General features: G+C 40.3%; 3 protein-coding genes across 4 annotated transcripts; 2 read left to right on the top strand and 1 right to left on the bottom strand.

Moving 5' to 3' along the window:
- Positions 1–67: 67 nt before the first annotated feature.
- fdx1 (ferredoxin 1) lies at positions 68–17656 on the bottom strand. 2 transcript variants are annotated; one of them, XM_088991528.1, is made up of 4 exons: positions 17198–17656; positions 1727–1851; positions 1521–1650; positions 68–490 (listed from the first exon to the last, which is right to left on the bottom strand). In XM_088991528.1, the coding sequence occupies exons 1-4, from the start codon at positions 17329–17331 to the stop codon at positions 379–381; spliced, it is 501 nt and encodes a 166-aa protein (XP_088847654.1). In that variant the 5' UTR covers positions 17332–17656; the 3' UTR covers positions 68–378. The 2 variants fall into 2 exon arrangements, with proteins under 2 accessions (XP_088847654.1, XP_088847646.1); XM_088991520.1 differs by lacking the exon at positions 17198–17656 and adding an exon at positions 4259–4706.
- LOC148902827 (uncharacterized) lies at positions 5626–13565 on the top strand. Its single transcript, XM_088991507.1, has 7 exons — positions 5626–5671; positions 5767–5810; positions 7969–8166; positions 8386–8454; positions 8568–9454; positions 10361–11915; positions 13400–13565. Exons 2-6 carry the CDS (start codon positions 5768–5770, stop codon positions 10538–10540), a joined length of 1377 nt encoding a protein of 458 aa, XP_088847633.1. The 5' UTR covers positions 5626–5671; position 5767; the 3' UTR covers positions 10541–11915; positions 13400–13565.
- LOC148902826 (adrenodoxin, mitochondrial-like) lies at positions 14724–16203 on the top strand. Its single transcript, XM_088991537.1, has 2 exons — positions 14724–14917; positions 15964–16203. The coding sequence occupies exons 1-2, from the start codon at positions 14739–14741 to the stop codon at positions 16073–16075; spliced, it is 291 nt and encodes a 96-aa protein (XP_088847663.1). The 5' UTR covers positions 14724–14738; the 3' UTR covers positions 16076–16203.
- Positions 17657–18059: the final 403 nt, after the last annotated feature.

The following is an 18059-nucleotide window of genomic DNA, read 5'->3' as shown; positions in this document are numbered from 1 at the left end:
CGTAGAAAAAAAAAACAAATAATGCTCACATGTAGCCTCGTCTCACTGCACAAAATGCACTCTCGCCTGCCATTTAGAATCCTTTTTATTATTATCTGCTTTCTCGATGCACAGGTGCATTCTAGCTATGTACAATCACATGATAAAATTCTATGGTTACATATAATTTGTCAAACTGTGAAGATGAAGACAGGTGATAGAATTGCAATAAAAATATACTTGCTGCGTGGGCGTTTGTCGGTCACATTCAGTTTGCGGGATTCATCTGATCAGTCCTCAGATGTGCCGCACGCTTCCGTTCGTTTTAAAGTCCATCGCAGAGAATAAAAGGCGGTTTTGGCAGCGCAACTGGTAACGGCGATCGTCACCACCAAAAAGTCACTGAGAGGAGCCATCTTGGCTTTGTCGGATGTCTGCTACGCTCTCCGGAACACGGGCCACCATGCCCTCAAGGGACCTGCTCAGGCAGATCTGGCAACCCAGACGCGATCTACAGAGGGCAAAGAGACACAGTTATGCATTTAATTGCCTTGGAAGTTACTTGTGGATTTTTCAAATGAAGATTGTCTTCGACGCAAATGAAAACAATTAAATTAGGCCAATTTCATTCATTCAACTGGACAGGGTGGTTCTCAATTTACCGTATTTTCTGGTGTATAAGGTGCACGGGAGTATCAAGCTAGGTAGCTAGCTATCGGGCTATCTGGCTATCTAGCTACCTGGCTATCTAGCTCGCTGGCTGGCTATCTAGCTGGCTCACTAGCTGGCTAGCTAGCTGGCTGGCTCACTAGCTGTCTATCTAGCTAGCTGGCTATCTAGATAGCTATCTAGCTAGCTGGCTCTCTAGCTAGCTGGCTCTCTAGCTAGCCGGCTATCTAGCTAGCTGGCTATCTAGCTAAATCGCTATCTAGCTGGCTATCTAGCTAGATCGCTATCTAGCTGGCTGGCTATCTAGCTGGCTGGCTATTTAGCTGGCTGGCTCTCTAGCTAGCTATTATCTATATGGCTAGCTCTCTATTAGTTATCTATTGACTATCTATTAGATAGCTAGGTAGCTTTCTATCTATTTGAGTTACTTTCATGTTGAGTGAACGCTGGTGCGTGTGGCTGCCGCTGCTCACCCACAGAAAAACTTATCCTGTGACTGTAAAGTGACCTTGACAGTTTTGAAAGGCGCTTATAAATGAAATGTATTATTATTATTATTATTATTATTAGACTTGTTGGCGCCTGGAAAGAAAGTAGTGTCAAATTAGCGTAAACATTTAGAAACCCCCACTGATGAAAAGATGTTTGTTTTTTTTTCATAACTACAGTAAAGTCTCATTATATCGATATTCTCGGGAGTCAGAAAAAATATCGATATAACCGTACTATCGATATATCCGATCCTGCGGCATGTAAATTTTCTCCTGGCGTTCATAGAAATAGTATCGTAATAAGCAGTACTATCGATATAACCAATATCGATATAACGAGACTTGACTGTATTTCCAATATGTCACTTTGCGATGTCTTACGTGTCAGTCAGGCCGTACGCCAAGTCCAACATGTCCATTTCCTCGTCTGTGACAGGGCCCAGTTTTTTGTAGACGTCCTGGTCAAAGATGAGGTGACAGGTGGAGCATGCCAACGTCCCCTCGCACGCTCCTGAGGCCAAACGCACGCATTTGATGAGTCGACTGTAAATGTGCTTGTCATGCGCGCGGCTGCCGAGTTTACAAACCAAAGCCATCGAAGTCGAGATCTTCGTTAATGACAACGTCGAGCAGCGAGTCTCCAGGAGAGCCCTCCACCGTGATCTTCTCGCCGTCTCTGTTGATGAAGTGGACCGTCACCCGATTGTCTGACCTGCGTGGAAAGTGAACCATTACGCACATTTCTACATAGTCACACAATCAAATACAGTGATACGTCTGTTTTTGACCATAATCTATTCCGGAAACCTGTTTGAAAACAGATTTGTTCAAAAACCAAAACAGCACTTTCCATTATAATCAATGTATTTTTTTTTAATCCGGTCCAAGTTTTAGAAAACAACTTTTTAAACCACTTTAACTCGAGTGATACCTTGGCTTACGAACTTAATTGGTTCCCAGACAGTGTAAGGCGAAAAGTGTGGATCCCCAAAATTAATTTCCCATAGGAAACCATTAAAATGAGAATAATGCGTTCCCAGATCTCCATAAAACTTAATTTTCTACTCTCTAATTTTCTAAGCCTTAAAACTACACAAAATATACCTTATTTTATGTGTAATAAATGTGCTACGGTATTATAATTAGACCCCCCCTCCTCCCACACACGTGTATTCAACTTGATGACCTTTTACTATGACCATGACGGCGAAACCGTGCACAATGTGATTAAATTGCCTGTAATCAGTCAGAGCTTGACTCTCCTGCACCAATTGACCTTTTAAGGCAAAGCATGCAAGGATTAGCAAATAAACCCCACAAATGCTTAATCGCTCTGTGTGAGGGTGTGAGAAAAACAATATGATAGCCTTGTAGCAGCCTCCAAAAAAAATAAACTCTTAGAGGGATGGTTGCAGCCTTGCGCGCACATGACCAAATTCAAGGTTCTTCTTCCCACCTCCCAAGTTGAACAACTACGCACACAGTTGCCTTTGAAAACTCCCTTTCACGCTGTGATGAGATGAAACAAAAATGAACAAATAATTAAATCAAGACAAATCTACTAACCGAAACTACAGGCTTGCACTCCCAGAACAAACATACACGGTGTTCCAACAATTTGACATCATTTCGGAGCCCAATAATAGCAAATGTCAAATTTTAACAAGATGTGGCAAATCTAAATGACTAACCAAGTTTAGTGTTCAACTTGAGCTTAATGAATGTTGTGGCAGCAATGAAATCACATTTTGTCTGATCGAATACAGTGAGACCTCAACTTACAAACACCTTAACTTACAAACTTTTCGTCTTACAAACGTCAAATGTATGAAAATTAAACCTTATAATAAGCACTATTTTCATAATACACACCCACCACGGCTGGCGGAGTGATCTTCGGCGGAAGCACACAACCGAACACCACCAGAGGTTAAGTTACCAACAGTCCTTATGGAAGGTGACTCTCCTTCCATAAGCCATCAACGACCATCAAAAAGGTAAATAAAACTTTATTTTACAGCACAGTTTATTTCTTTAATTACAGTCCTCATGTAATGCGCCTCTCTTTCCAAACAGCAATTCCCTTTGACCTTCGACTTCCAACGCCATTCCATCAAGCCATAAATGACCATCACAAAAAAAAGTGACTTTATGATACAATGCAGTGTATTTCTTTCATTACAATACAATAGCACATTTATTATACATAGAATAAGGAATGTTGTGTGTAGTTTTAAGGCTTATTTACTTGAAAAGTATATTTTCTGGAAACCCGGGAACAGATTATTCCCATTTTAATGGTTTCCTATGGGATTTTTTTTTTGAGATACACACTTTTCGCCTTACACACTCTGTCTGGGAACTAATTAAGTTCGTAAATTGAGGTCTCACTGTATACTCACAGTCAAGCACGTGTGACATTTAATAATAATAATAATAATAATAATAATAATAATAATCTTCCCATTTTGTTTGCACTTGGTGATGATATTAGACACGGCTGATTGGGAATAACGAACATTCCGTGATGATTTACCTTCTTGAAGAAGTTGAATAACTATCTTTCTACTTCCATCTCGTAGTGGAGATACGATTCATTATCAATCCAATGGGTGCTTCATCTCTACACGGTGTGAAGCTTTTTATTAAACTGCGGATTGACAAGCAGTTTCAATTGTTTGTTTTAGAACAGATACTGATAAAAGATGTTTGCAGACGTTTTTTTTTCTTTTTGAATGAAGTGATTCCAAAAATATTTCCCCTTCCCTTGCTAACTAATAATGTTTGGAGAACAACCATTGTTTTTCGTTCTTTTTCCAGAACAGAGGAATTTTGTTTTCAAATGATGTGGTGTAACATTAATGATTTTGCCTTAAATCTCCAACATTAAATAAGTCAATGATCGACGTGTTATTACTCGTGGTATACGAGTTGAGGATGGGAGACAAATGGACACTCCAGTTGTTTTAAATGTATCCGGTACCCCAGGTGCTAGACAGACGTCAGCAATGGTATATAAATAAGAGTTATTTGCTGGGGGAAATGTATTCGATCCCGATTCTTGTGCCACCCAAATTTAAGGTGTTTACGCTGGCGACACAGAGGGTCCAACGACCTACCTCAGCGACTGCGTGCGGGTGACAAAACTCCTGCTACTCAGTCCCGAAGCAGGATAACTCGTTGCTGTCCTCCGGGCATATTCACGTACTCCAGCTTGGGCTATTCTTCCAAACGCCGTCAGCAGTGACGCCATTTAGAACACGAATAATATGTCCACTAAAACACTTGAAGGTACTTAAACAGCTCGGCAGGACACAACGCGAGCTGTCTCTCACCTTAAGCGATGTAGCAAGCTAGCTCGTTACTTAAAAGCAACCCGGAGTCACTCAGTCAGTGTCACGCGCATTGCGTAACCATCGACTTCCTGCAATGCGAGCTGACTGCATAGAGATACCGAGAGTCACGGCGAAGTAAATTGAAACACTATTTCAAGAAAAACACTTAAAAATCGTTAAAAGAGAAATCAAACTGCTAATAAGGACGACGTACAAGTGTTTCCTTTTACTGTATATGTGTTTGTTTAGCTTCCGCATTTCCTGTTAAGGCCAAGAGCGGAAGTTGTTTACTTCTGTCACAGGCTTCAGAATAAAAGTTTGACAACCCCTCATTTCGGGACACTAAATGACTCTCATTTCTTAGTCCCTGGATGTATACACAAAGGACTACGAAATAAAATCAATTGAGCAATTATGATATGATTATAAAGATATAGCGTCATAATAGCACTTCAGTTTATAATTGACAAGTTTTACGCTTAACTTTATTTTGCAGCATAATCATCCAAATTTCTGGACAGGAGTGAGGTTTCTGAATGGGTACATTCAAAGTCCTCACCCCTCGTCGTGAATTTGATTAAAATATCATTTTACTTGTTGTGGTATGAACTTTTCCCTCTCATTAGCCACCCACACATACACATAAACACACACAGTGAGTAAAAAGTGTGTGTATCCGAGTAAAATGAAAATACACACCAAAAATCATTTTGGGTGAATTTGTGAGGACCTTTCTGAAACTTTAGCAGATGCATATATAGACCCTCTAGAAGCCTTTAGAATGAAAAACTTGTGAGGACCGGCCAAAAGGTCCTCAATTGTCAAAAATGTCCTCACTACATATGATATAAAATGTTAGTGGTCCTCACAAGACTAGTCATACAAAAACACGCTCACACATACACACACACACGCACACGCAGACACACGCACACACTGTATATGCACTTAATAAAATGACATGGCAGATTAGATTTACAGTATTCCAAACACAAGAAACCGTTATTAGCTGTCACTGCATCAGCATTGACCTAAGAGGTCAAAGTACTGTACAAGTAATATGGACGATAACAATTAACCTCGTCAATATCGCAACTTCTTATTGGCGGCTTTGGCTTTTATGATCCAGGCGATAGACTATTTATGCTTCGCCTCCTGCAGTTGGGTGTCGCTCACTGTTAATCAGTGCCACCTCAGGTGAGAAACATGCTTTTAGAACTCTGTCTACTAAGGAATTGCTTTATGGGTACTTTGTGTGAGGAAAAACTTGTTTACTTGTGGTTTTGTTTCAGGATGTCCAAGTCAGTGCCACTGCTCCTGCTCCTGACTCTGTCAGGTAAGAAATTCCAATCTGCCAATCAGAATCTGAATAAGAAAGCCTTTAATCGTCCCACAATGGGGACGTTTGGGATAATTGTCCATAGGCATGAACATGAGTGTGAGAAGTTGATTGTCTGTAAGTTCCCTGTGATTTTCAGTCTCAGGTACAAGTGTTAAAGCAAAGGCCAGCGGGCCAGATATGGCTCTCCAGAGCATTTTATGTGGTTCCTGTAAGATCAAAAATAATGTTATTCTCCTGGTTCTGTTCATTACTTGTGTTGGTAGAAATATTCAATCAGCAGGAAGCAAGGTGATGTACAAAACATATTGTTTATTTCTCAGGCAGCTAGAGAATGCTACAGATGCTCTTCGGGGCAGGAGGAAGGAAGCAAGAGAAAGAGAGGGAGGAAGTTGTCTCCAGCAGACAGATATACATACCACACGAGTGACATAATTTTGAAAAGAACATATCAGCTACAATACGTCTGTGTAAGCTCTCAGTCGTACAGGAGTGGTCTATCGATGAGAAGGTTTCTTCAGCCGTCATCTGTACAAATTTTGAAGGTTTCGGACGTTTCGCCTCCTATCCAAGAGGCTTCGTCAGCGAACTAATGTCTGACTGGTCATACCTATCATAGCTGTGTCCGGCGCCGCCATGCCTGGACATTAGGGATATATAAATAGGGCCGATACAACCAGTCAGACTTTAGTTCGCTGACGAAACCTCTTGGATAGGAGGCAAAACGTCCGAAACCTTCAAAATTGTACAAGATGACGGCTGAAGAAACCTTCTCATCGATATCAGCTACAATACACAATAATGCATATGACATTAGACTGAAACAAGATAGCTTAAGGTTCGAACTGAGCTACATACATATATAAAAAACTAACATATACAAATAACTCAACTACAGTAAAGTCTCGTTATATCGATATCGGATATATCGATAGTCCCGGTTATATCGATACTATTTCTATGCACGCACGGAGAAAATTACATGCAAACAGGGTCGGATATATCGATAGTCCCGGTTATATCGATATTTTTTCGGACTCCCTTGAATATCGATATAACGAGACTTTACTGTACATATAAATATAAACTAACTAACTGATAAAAATAAGTAGAAATTAAATAACATTGGATGTTTTTTTAGGATGTGTATACAAACTATTTCCAACAGTGCCCAAAAGCAAACCAAGCGTGTCAAATTCCATGATGCTTGCTAAAGTCTAAACCAAAATTTCAAATTGTCATATGTAAGCCACAATGACAGTCATTATTGTTAATTCTGGTTTGAAAGCTAATTATCGATCAAACGGTTGCCAATTTACAAATGCCCCGACTATGGGACTATAAAAAGCTTTCTAATTTCGGATTTCTGTACTCTGTGTATGTACTATGTGGAGGTGGTTTAACATTTATATGTTTTCCCAAAATTCATAAAAGCCCTCCAAGGGAAACCGGAACTACATTGTGACCCACGACAAAAAAATAGTTTTGACACCCTAGAGCAGTGGTTCTTAATCTTGTTGGAGGCACCGAACCCCACCAGTTTCATACGCTCATTCGTCGAACCCTTCTCCCAATACCCACTGCAGACTAGACTGACGGGTGGGCCTCTATGGCGGAGGATCCATCGAACCCCTGAGACCAACTCACCGAACCCCAAGGGTTTGTTCAAACCCAGGTTTAGACCCACTGCCCTAGAGTGTGTACCCTGCCTATTGCCTAATGTCAGACAGACTGAGCTTCAAATCCCCACCTAGAGCCCAAATAATTGCTTTATGGATGGTTTACACTCCGTACCATATGACCACAGCTCTGAAAAATTAAGCAAATTGCTGGGACAATATTACATAACTGATTCTTTGACATCACAAGAGTTGAGCTCAGTGTATAGTAGTGTCATGTAATCGCAGCAATTGACCTCCTGAACAATTGTGCTGAGATTAGATTGCAACAAATGATTTATAGCACTATGCAATACAGTTCTGGAACACTTATCAAAGTAGCACGACTGGCAGCCATTAATTTCAAGCTAGTTATCATCTAGAAAGTGTATTTAATCAACTGGAAAGGTGTGGTTGTCATTTTTATACCCATTATGCTTTCTATTGCTGGCTGGAGTTTCTCAGTCTCACCGTGATATGACTAAATTCCTCCACAGGACTGCAAGCTGCCCCTATCGCACCTCTGAGAGGATTGCCCAAGACGTCATCTCCCTTCGGGCTCTCTGATGACTCTCAGCAGAACGACATCCTTGGACATATTCCTGATGGCTTTCACCAAGGTACTGAGCCATCCAAGGGATTCTTTGACAGCGGCCTGGTGCAGGACCACATCAATGAGATGACCAGGAAGACAGGCATGTGGCCGCAAACGCCAAGTGGACAAAGCTATGTGCTACCTTCCTCAAACTGTCCCCACAAAATTGGAAGTATAAATGACATGGTAGGAAAGACAAATGATTAAGTGGTCTAAAACTCACCGCAGGTTGATTTGTTAAGAAGATCTGTCTCAATAGTTTGGTTTAAATTCTGTACAATTTAACTAACATGGGCTTTTACCTAATGATCACGTATAGCTTTCGTCCACAACCTCATTGAAGAGAGATCAAGACAGCTAGAGAGAAAACACTGGCTGGTGGATGAAGGTAATTTGCAAATCGCTGACAATTAACAAAAAGTGAATTAAAAAGTATTCATTGACATAAATCTCAAGTATCAAACTACATTAACATATTGGACTCTTCACAATGTCTTTCAGTTCCATTTGATGTTCCTGCTCAGAGGGACGGAGGTGGTTGGGTTCGAGTTGAGGAACCCTCTTCTTCTCACCTTCCAGATGGTTTCAGACAGGGAACGGAACGCTTCATGTCGATCCCAGACGGTTTTAGACAGGGAACCGAACCTTTCATGTCGATCCCTGAAGGTTTCAGACAAGGAACAGAACCTATAGTTTCTATCCCAAAAGAATTCCGCCAGGGAAGCGAACCTACAATATCCATAAGCAGTGACTTTAAACTCAAAGCTAAGCCCTCAAGTTTTATCCCAGATGGTTTCAGGCAGGGAACCGAACCCTTCTTGACGATTCCAGATGGTTTCAGACAGGGAACTGAACGTTCCATGATTATCCCAGATGGTTTCAGGCAGGGTATCGAACCCTTCTTGATGATTCCAGAAGGTTTCAGACAGGGAACTGAACGTTCCATGATTATCCCAGATGGTTTCAGGCAGGGTACCGAACCCTTCTTGACGATTCCAGATGGTTTCAGACAGGGAACTGAACCGTTTTTGACAATTCCAGATAGTTTCAGACAGGGAACTGAACCCATCGTGGTGATCTCGGATGGTTTCAGACAAGGAAGTGAACCTATAGATGCTCTCATTAGTGGCTCCGGATGGGAAGCTGAGCCCTTAGCTTCCGATCGTGGTACTTTCATGCAGGGAATTGAACCAACTGTCTACACCCCCAGTGGGTTTAGACAAGGAACAGAACCATCTCTACACATGCTAAAGCAGTTCAGTCAGGAAACAGTTCAAACCCCAAAGGGACAGGCTCCATGGCTCCCAGCACAGACATGTAAAGGGGAAGTTATTCATGGCAAGTGCTATGTGTTCAACCCAACACCTTTGGCCTTTACAGAAGCACAGGTGATTCCATTTTTAACATGCACCCTTTTTTCTGTGATATGGTTTATTGTGTGTAAATAATAATAATACGTACATTTGATTTATAAGCGCCTTTCAAAACTTTCAAGGTCACTTTACAGTCACAGGATCCGTTTTTTTTCCGGGGGTCAACAGCGGCAGCCACATGCGCCAGCGTTTTACTCAACCCGGAATAACTCGAATAGAAAGAAAGTTAGCTGGCTAGCTAATCAATAACTAATAGCTAGCTACATAGCTAGCAAGATAGCTTATAGATAGCAAATAGTATATAGATAGCAAATATATAGCGAGCTTGGTAGCCAGCTAGCTAGCTAGCTGGCTAGCTTGGTAGCCAGTTAGCTAGCTAGCTACTAGATAGCAAATACATAGCTAGCAAAATGATGATACTACTACTACTACTACTACTACTACTACTACTAATAATAATAATAATAATAATACATTTCATATATATGCATCTTTCAAAACTCTCAAGGTCTCAGGATACATTTTTCTTTGTGGGTGAGCAGCGGCAATCACATGCGCCAGCGTTCTCTCAACTCGAAAGTAACTCAAATAGACAGAAAGCTTGCTATTTATAATAATAATAATAATAATAATAATAATAATAATAATAATAATAATAATACATTCCATTTATAAGCACCTTTCAAAAGTCTCAAGGTCACTTTACAGTCACAGGATAATTTTTTCTTTGTGGGTGAGCAGCGGCAGTCACACGCGCCAGCGTTCACTCAACTCGAAAGTAACTCAAATAGACAGAAAGCTTGCTATCAATAATAATAATAATAATAATAATAATAATACAAATAATAATAATAATAATAATAATAATAATACATGACATTTTAAATGATATGACGATGCATTTGCACGGTGTGTCTGCAGGATTTTTGTAAAGCTCATAACCCACACGCTGAGCTGGCATCTGTAACAAGCGGCGACCTTCATTCCCGCCTTGTTTCCTTGGTCACCAAAGGCGGTGAGCGCAGCCCACAGTTGACATGGCTGGGAACCACGATTAAGGCAAGTCCCTTTTACCCAAAACATACTAATACACATAACTAAGCAAATGGACCACAATTAATGGGATATACAGTTTCTCCTGTCATGGTTTTCATTAATGGAGCACTGTGACCATGAATGAAGGGCAAGGATCGTCTCGTCAGATATGTTATCTCCAGAACAGTGTTTTTCTTACCTTGGTTCAAACATTGACCATTGGACCTCTAAGCAAATGTTTCTTGTTGATGTCACACAGTGAGGTTGTTATCATTGAAAATCACCCCACAACTAATACTGCTTTGAAATACAGTAGGACCTTGGCTTACGCACTTAATTGGTTGCCAGACAGAGTGTGTAAGGCGAAAAGTGTGCATCCCAAAAATTAATTTCCCATAGGAAACCATTAAAATGAGAATAATCCGTTCCCAGGTCTCCATAAAATATAATTTTCAACTAAATAAGCCTTAAAACTACAAACAATACCTTATTCTATGTATAATAAATGTGCTATTGTATTGTAATGAAAGAAATACACTGCACTGTAAAATAAAGTCGTTTTATTTACCTTTGTGATGGTCGTTGATGGCTTGATGGAATGGAGTGGCAGGTCGGAGAGAATTGCTGTTTGAAAGGAGTCACATTCCATCAGGACTGTAATTAAAGAAATAAACTGTACTGTAAAATAAAGTTGTTTTATTTACCTTTGTGATGGTCATTGATGGCTTGATGGAATGGAGTTCAGACTTCTCTTCCTGAACAGAAGATTTTCAACCTCTTCTATTGCCCCAGACCGTTACTTTGACAGCACGGAAACACCTTTAGCAACACACGCAACTTAGCATATTGGTACTGGGCTGTTAAATCAGACAAACGCACACCTCGTTCGTGTTTCTCAATGATCTCCTTCTTCTCCTCGACTGTAATTTTGTTTTGTGTCTTCTTCGGTTGAACACGAGCCTGTGGTGGGGTCTTTTTCAGTCCCATAACGGCAAAAGTATCCGTAAAAAATCCGTGAAGACGATCGACGTGTACACTCAGTGAAAGGGGGTGTGGAAAGGTAGGCCCGGCTGGGGCGCTGTTCGGTCGTGTGCTTTGGTGTTCTTCCGCCGAAGACTACTCCGCCAGCCATTGGTGGGGGGGGGGGGCGCTATGTGTATGCGGAAAAGTAGTGCGTATTCCAAGGTTTAATTTTTCATAAATTTAACGTTCGTAAACCGAAAAATTCGTAATGCAAGGTGTTCGTAAACCGAGGCCCCACTGTATTTTACATAATATCAATTGTAGACTGGATTGTCACACAATTTACAAATATTTTAATTGCTGCAGAACCAGCAGGCCTCCTGGCTCGATGGCTCAGAGATGAATTACAGTGACTGGATGCCAGGTCATCCCAACATTCACACGGACAAGCCTGTCTGCATGGAGATGTTCAAGATCGGTGAGACACTACATATACTCTATATAGGCATCATACACCTTTCTTTAGCAAGGTCAAGTTCGAATTCAGGTCCCGCTTCTGTATAACAAATATAAACATTTATATATTTTCAGTGATTAGAGCTCTTATACAACAACCAGACTGTACATTTCTGGAAACAGCTTACAATAGTGTAAAGATCAATTGTTTGTTGGGACCTTACATATTATTTTTTTTTCATCAAACAAGCAAACTGGCATGTAATCTGTCACGAAATGTCATTTTTAAGCAATGAAAGATACTGAAGTTAACCCATTCACTGCCATACACAAATTTAGATGGGAATTGAAAATATGACCTAGAGCGACATTCCCGAATTTGTTCGGGTTTTGTTTTTTTTCTTGTTTGGGTGCCGATAAAGCGCTGACCATGGCCTCTCGCAATGTTTTTTCCTTTCCCTTTTTTCCATGTTAGCACATTGTAGTATTGTGCTAAGTCTATCCTCTTTGTCTTTTCTGTAATACCATATAATAGCTACAGTAAAGTCTCGTTATATCGATATTCAAGGGAGTCCGAAAAAATATCGATATAACCGGGACTATCGATATATCCGACCCTGTTTGCATGTAATTTTCTCAGTGCGTGCATAGAAATAGTATCGATATAACCGGGACTATCGATATATCCGATATCGATATAACGAGACTTTACTGTATATGGCTGGCTGGCTAGCTATTAGCTATCTATTGGCTTACAAGCTCTATTAGGCTTACTATTCTATTTGAGTTACTTCCGGGTTGAGTGAACGCTGGCGCGTGTGGCTGCCGCTGCTCACCCACAGAAAAACTTAACCTGTGATTGTAAAGTGACCTTGACAGTTTCGAAAGGCGCTTATAAATTAAATGTATTGTTATTTGTTTCAGCTTCAGCTGTTGTTAAAGCCCTTTATAAACCAATATGTATGTATTGCATTGTATTTTGGACAGCTGCCCCCATTTCAATTTCATATAACTCCAGACCCATATAATTTAGGAATTAACTTTTTTTTTCTGAGTCTAAGGTTTCTTACACCGTATTGAATGTTTATGTAGGTCTAAAATGTAATATTCTGGGGGTCCTAGAATTCGAATGAAAATGACAAAAACCCTGGCAGTCGATTGAACACATTTTTGCACATCATCTGGCAGTGAATGGGTTAAAAACTAGAAAATTTCAACCGTAGCAGTTAAGCAGCATAAAAAAATATGTTACTGTACTTAAAATGTAACTGCAGTGCATAGCAACCACTATAAATATGAATACTAATAATGAATTACTCTCGTTGCATAAGTCTTTGAGGCAGTTTTAATGACCTCACAGTTTCATGTGCACTATTAATCAGAGGTTAATTGGACAGAATTAGAGAACAAATTGTTTGCTATCTATTGATACAGTGCAAAGTCAGTCTTTGCACCGTGGTGGTAAAAAAAGCAATTTGGCTGATGTATCCCAACACTGTGTTTCAGATGAAAGCTGGTGGACAGCCGCTGACTGCGATCTGAAGAGAGCATCCATCTGCTCATACCAAATAGCTGCATAAAAATACAAGCTAACATGTTGACCTGACATTTCCTTCCAAAACACCAGCACATTCGAATGCTCATTAAAACCATAAACACATCTTAAACTAGAGTCCCTGTTTTCACTCTTGTGAATAAAGCTTCAGACAGAAAACACCACACATGACGTACATTTGACATCAAAATCCAGACAACACTTTAATGTTCATGTTCAGTTTGTGTGTTGCAAGTTCTGAATGTATACATTAGGGAGCCGATTTAAAACAATTTCTTACAATAGGAGTACCTGGAAAGTGCAAAAGTACATTTGATAAACATAGAAAAAATAAAAATCATGCTGTACATAACATATTTATATTGTATTCATAAATTATCACAGATATACACATATCAATTTGGTGACAGTTGTGGAGAATAATGCAGATACAACACAGGCTGCCATTCGTTTTAAATCACTTCCTCTCAGGAATACCAAAGCCATGCGAACCACCTTCTGATAAAGGCACTCCGTTTTTGGAAGTCTTAAATGTCAGATGCAAATGAACAACATCAACAACAAAAAGAAAACGAATCAAAATAAACTAGAAAATCAAAAGACTGTGTCGACGTGTTGGAGGGTCACTTTGGCTGAGTAACACTAATAACCGTCACCCCTGACATTTCCTTATAATCACTTCTTAATTCGCACACAATTAAAAGACAACCGACGTTGACAAGTTGTGTCCATAATTTGTAAAATCACTTCAAATGACTTCTACTGAGCGCATTTTACAAAGATTGCACCGCTTATAGCTATATTTTTCGTTTTAAGGCTCGCGCTGAATATTCAGGAAGTGATGACGATGCCTGACGTGACGTCACGTCTGGAACGCCCCCGACCGAGAAAGCGACACACAATGCATTTTGGGTACTTTTTTTTGGTCTGAAAACTTCGTGTTGATGGCGAAATTAGGAGGAAGAAACATAAATAACGCGATGGTGAATCATTGTGTGTTGCACCGAGACTACTACAGTGAGACCTCAACTTACAAACTTTTTGTCTTACAAACGTCAAATTTATGAAAATTAAACCTTATAATAAGCACTATTTTCATAATACACACCCACCACGGCTGGCGGAGTGATCTTCGGCGGAAGCACACGACCGAACAGCACCAGAGGTTAAGTTACCAACAGTCCTTATGGAAGGTGACTCTCCTTCCATAAGCCATCAACGACCATCAAAAAGGTAAATAAAACTTTATTTTACAGCACAGTTTATTTCTTTAATTACAGTCCTCATGTAATGCGCCTCTCTTTCCAAACAGTCATCAAATGCGTGCGTTTGGCCTCAGGAGCGTGCGAGGGGACGTTGGCATGCTCCACCTGTCACCTCATCTTTGACCAGGACGTCTACAAAAAACTGGGCCCCGTCACAGACGAGGAAATGGACATGTTGGACTTGGCGTACGGCCTGACTGACACGTAAGACATCGTCAAGTGACATATTGGAAATACAGTCAAGTCTCGTTATATCGATATTGGTTATATTGATAGTACTGCTTATTACGATACTATTTCTATGAACGCAAGGAGAAAATTTACATGCCGCAGGATCGGATATATCGATAGTACGGTTATATCGATATTTTTTCCGACTCCCGAGAATATCGATATAATGAGACTTTACTGTAGTTCTGAAAAAAAAACCATCTTTTCATCAGTGGGGGTTTCTAAATGTTTACGCTAATTTGGCACTACTTTCTTTCCAGGCGCCAACAAGTCTAATAATAATAATAATAATAATAATAATAAATTTCATTTATAAGCGCCTTTCAAAACTCTTAAGGTCACTTTACAGTCACAGGATAAGTTTTTCTGTGGGTGAGCAGCAGCAGCCACACTCACCATTGTTCACTCAACCCGGAAGTAACTCAAATAGATAGAAAGCTACCTAGCTATCTAATAGATAGTCAATAGATAACTCATAGATAGAGAGCTAGCTATATAGCTAATAGCTAGCTAGCTAGAGAGCCAGCCAGCTAAATAGCCAGCCAGCTAGATAGCCAGCCAGCTAGATAGCGATCTAGCTAGATAGCCAGCTAGATAGCGATTTAGCTAGATAGCCAGCTAGCTAGATAGCCGGCTAGCTAGAGAGCCAGCTAGCTAGAGAGCCAGCTAGCTAGATAGCCATCTAGATAGCCAGCTAGCTAGATAGCCAGCTAGTGAGCCAGCCAGCTAGCTAGCCAGCTAGATAGCCAGCCAGCTAGGTAGCCAGGTAGCTAGATAGCCAGCTAGCTAGATAGCCAGCTAGCCAGATAGCCCGATAGCTAGCTACCTAGCTTGATACTCCCGTGCACCTTATACACCAGAAAATACGGTAAATTGAGAACCACCCTGTCCAGTTGAATGAATGAAATTGGCCTAATTTAATTGTTTTCATTTGCGTCGAAGACAATCTTCATTTGAAAAGTCCACAAGTAACTTCCAAGGCAATTAAATGCATGACTGTGTCTCTTTGCCCTCTTTAGATCGCGTCTGGGTTGCCAGATCTGCCTGAGCAGGTCCCTTGAGGGCATGGTGGCCCGTGTTCCGGAGAGCGTAGCAGACATCCGACAAAGCCAAGATGGCTCCTCTCAGTGACTTTTTGGTGGTGACGATCGCCGTTACCAGTTGCGCTGCCAAAACCGCCTTTTATACTCTGCGATGGACTTTAAAACGAACGGAAGCGTGCGGCACATCTGAGGACTGATCAGATGAATCCCGCAAACTGAATGATACAATGCAGTGTATTTCTTTCATTACAATACAATAGCACATTTATTATACATAGAATAAGGAATGTTGTGTGTAGTTTTAAGGCTTATTTACTTGAAAAGTATATTTTCTGGAAACCCGGGAACAGATTATTCCCATTTTAATGGTTTCCTATGGGATTTTTTTTTGAGATACACACTTTTCGCCTTACACACTCTGTCTGGGAACTAATTAAGTTCGTAAATTGAGGTCTCACTGTATACTCACAGTCAAGCACGTGTGACATTTAATAATAATAATAATAATAATAATAATAATAATAATAATAATAATAATAATAATAATAATCTTCCCATTTTGTTTGCACTTGGTGATGATATTAGACACGGCTGATTGGGAATAACGAACATTCCGTGATGATTTACCTTCTTGAAGAAGTTGAATAACTATGTTTCTACTTCCATCTCGTAGTGGAGATATGATTCATTATCAATCCGATGGGTGCTTCATCTCTACACGGTGTGAAGCTTTTTATTAAACTGCGGATTGACAAGCAGTTTCAATTGTTTGTTTTAGAACAGATACTGATAAAAGATGTTTGCAGACGTTTTTTTTTCTTTTTGAATGAAGTGATTCCAAAAATATTTCCCCTTCCCTTGCTAACTAATAATGTTTGGAGAACAACCATTGTTTTTCGTTCTTTTTCCAGAACAGATGAATTTTGTTTTCAAATGATGTGGTGTAACATTAATGATTTTGCCTTAAATCTCCAACATTAAATAAGTCAATGATCGACGTGTTATTACTCGTGGTATACGAGTTGAGGATGGGAGACAAATGGACACTCCAGTTGTTTTAAATGTATCCGGTACCCCAGGTGCTAGACAGACGTCAGCAATGGTATATAAATAAGAGTTATTTGCTGGGGGAAATGTATTCGATCCCGATTCTTGTGCCACCCAAATTTAAGGTGTTTACGCTGGCGACACAGAGGGTCCAACGACCTACCTCAGCGGCTGCGTGCGGGTGACAAAACTCCTGCTACTCAGTCCCGAAGCAGGATAACTCGTTGCTGTCCTCCGGGCATATTCACGTACTCCAGCTTGGGCTATTCTTCCAAACGCCGTCAGCAGTGACGCCATTTAGAACACGAATAATATGTCCACTAAAACACTTGAAGGTACTTAAACAGCTCGGCAGGACACAACGCGAGCTGTCTCTCACCTTAAGCGATGTAGCAAGCTAGCTCGTTACTTAAAAGCAACCCGGAGTCACTCAGTCAGTGTCACGCGCATTGCGTAACCATCGACTTCCTGCAATGCGAGCTGACTGCATAGAGATACCGAGAGTCACGGCGAAGTAAATTGAAACACTATTTCAAGAAAAAACACTTAAAAATCGTTAAAAGAGAAATCAAACTGCTAATAAGGACGACGTACAAGTGTTTCCTTTTACTGTATATGTGTTTGTTTAGCTTTCGCATTTCCTGTTAAGGCCAAGAGCGGAAGTTGTTTACTTCTGTCACAGGCTTCAGAATAAAAGTTTGACAACCCCTAATTTCGGGACACTAAATGCCTCTCATTTCTTAGTCCCTGGATGTATACACAAAGGACTACGAAATAAAATCAATTGAGCAATTATGATATGATTATAAAGATATAGCGTCATAATAGCACTTCAGTTTATAATTGACAAGTTTTACGCTTAACTTTATTTTGCAGCATAATCATCCAAATTTCTGGACAGGAGTGAGGTTTCTGAATGGGTACATTCAAAGTCCTCACCCCTCGTCGTGAATTTGAATAATATATAATTTTACTTGTTGTGGTATGAACTTTTGTATCTCATTGGATTGGATTGGATTTACCTT

Source organism: Hippocampus bargibanti, linkage group LG01 (assembly GCF_051943395.1).
Source record: "Hippocampus bargibanti isolate YZ-2025 linkage group LG01, ASM5194339v1, whole genome shotgun sequence".
Taxonomy (NCBI): Eukaryota; Metazoa; Chordata; class Actinopteri; order Syngnathiformes; family Syngnathidae; genus Hippocampus; species Hippocampus bargibanti.
The sequence above is the reverse complement of the archived record's forward strand: the minus strand, read 5'-3'. Positions and strand labels throughout refer to the sequence as shown.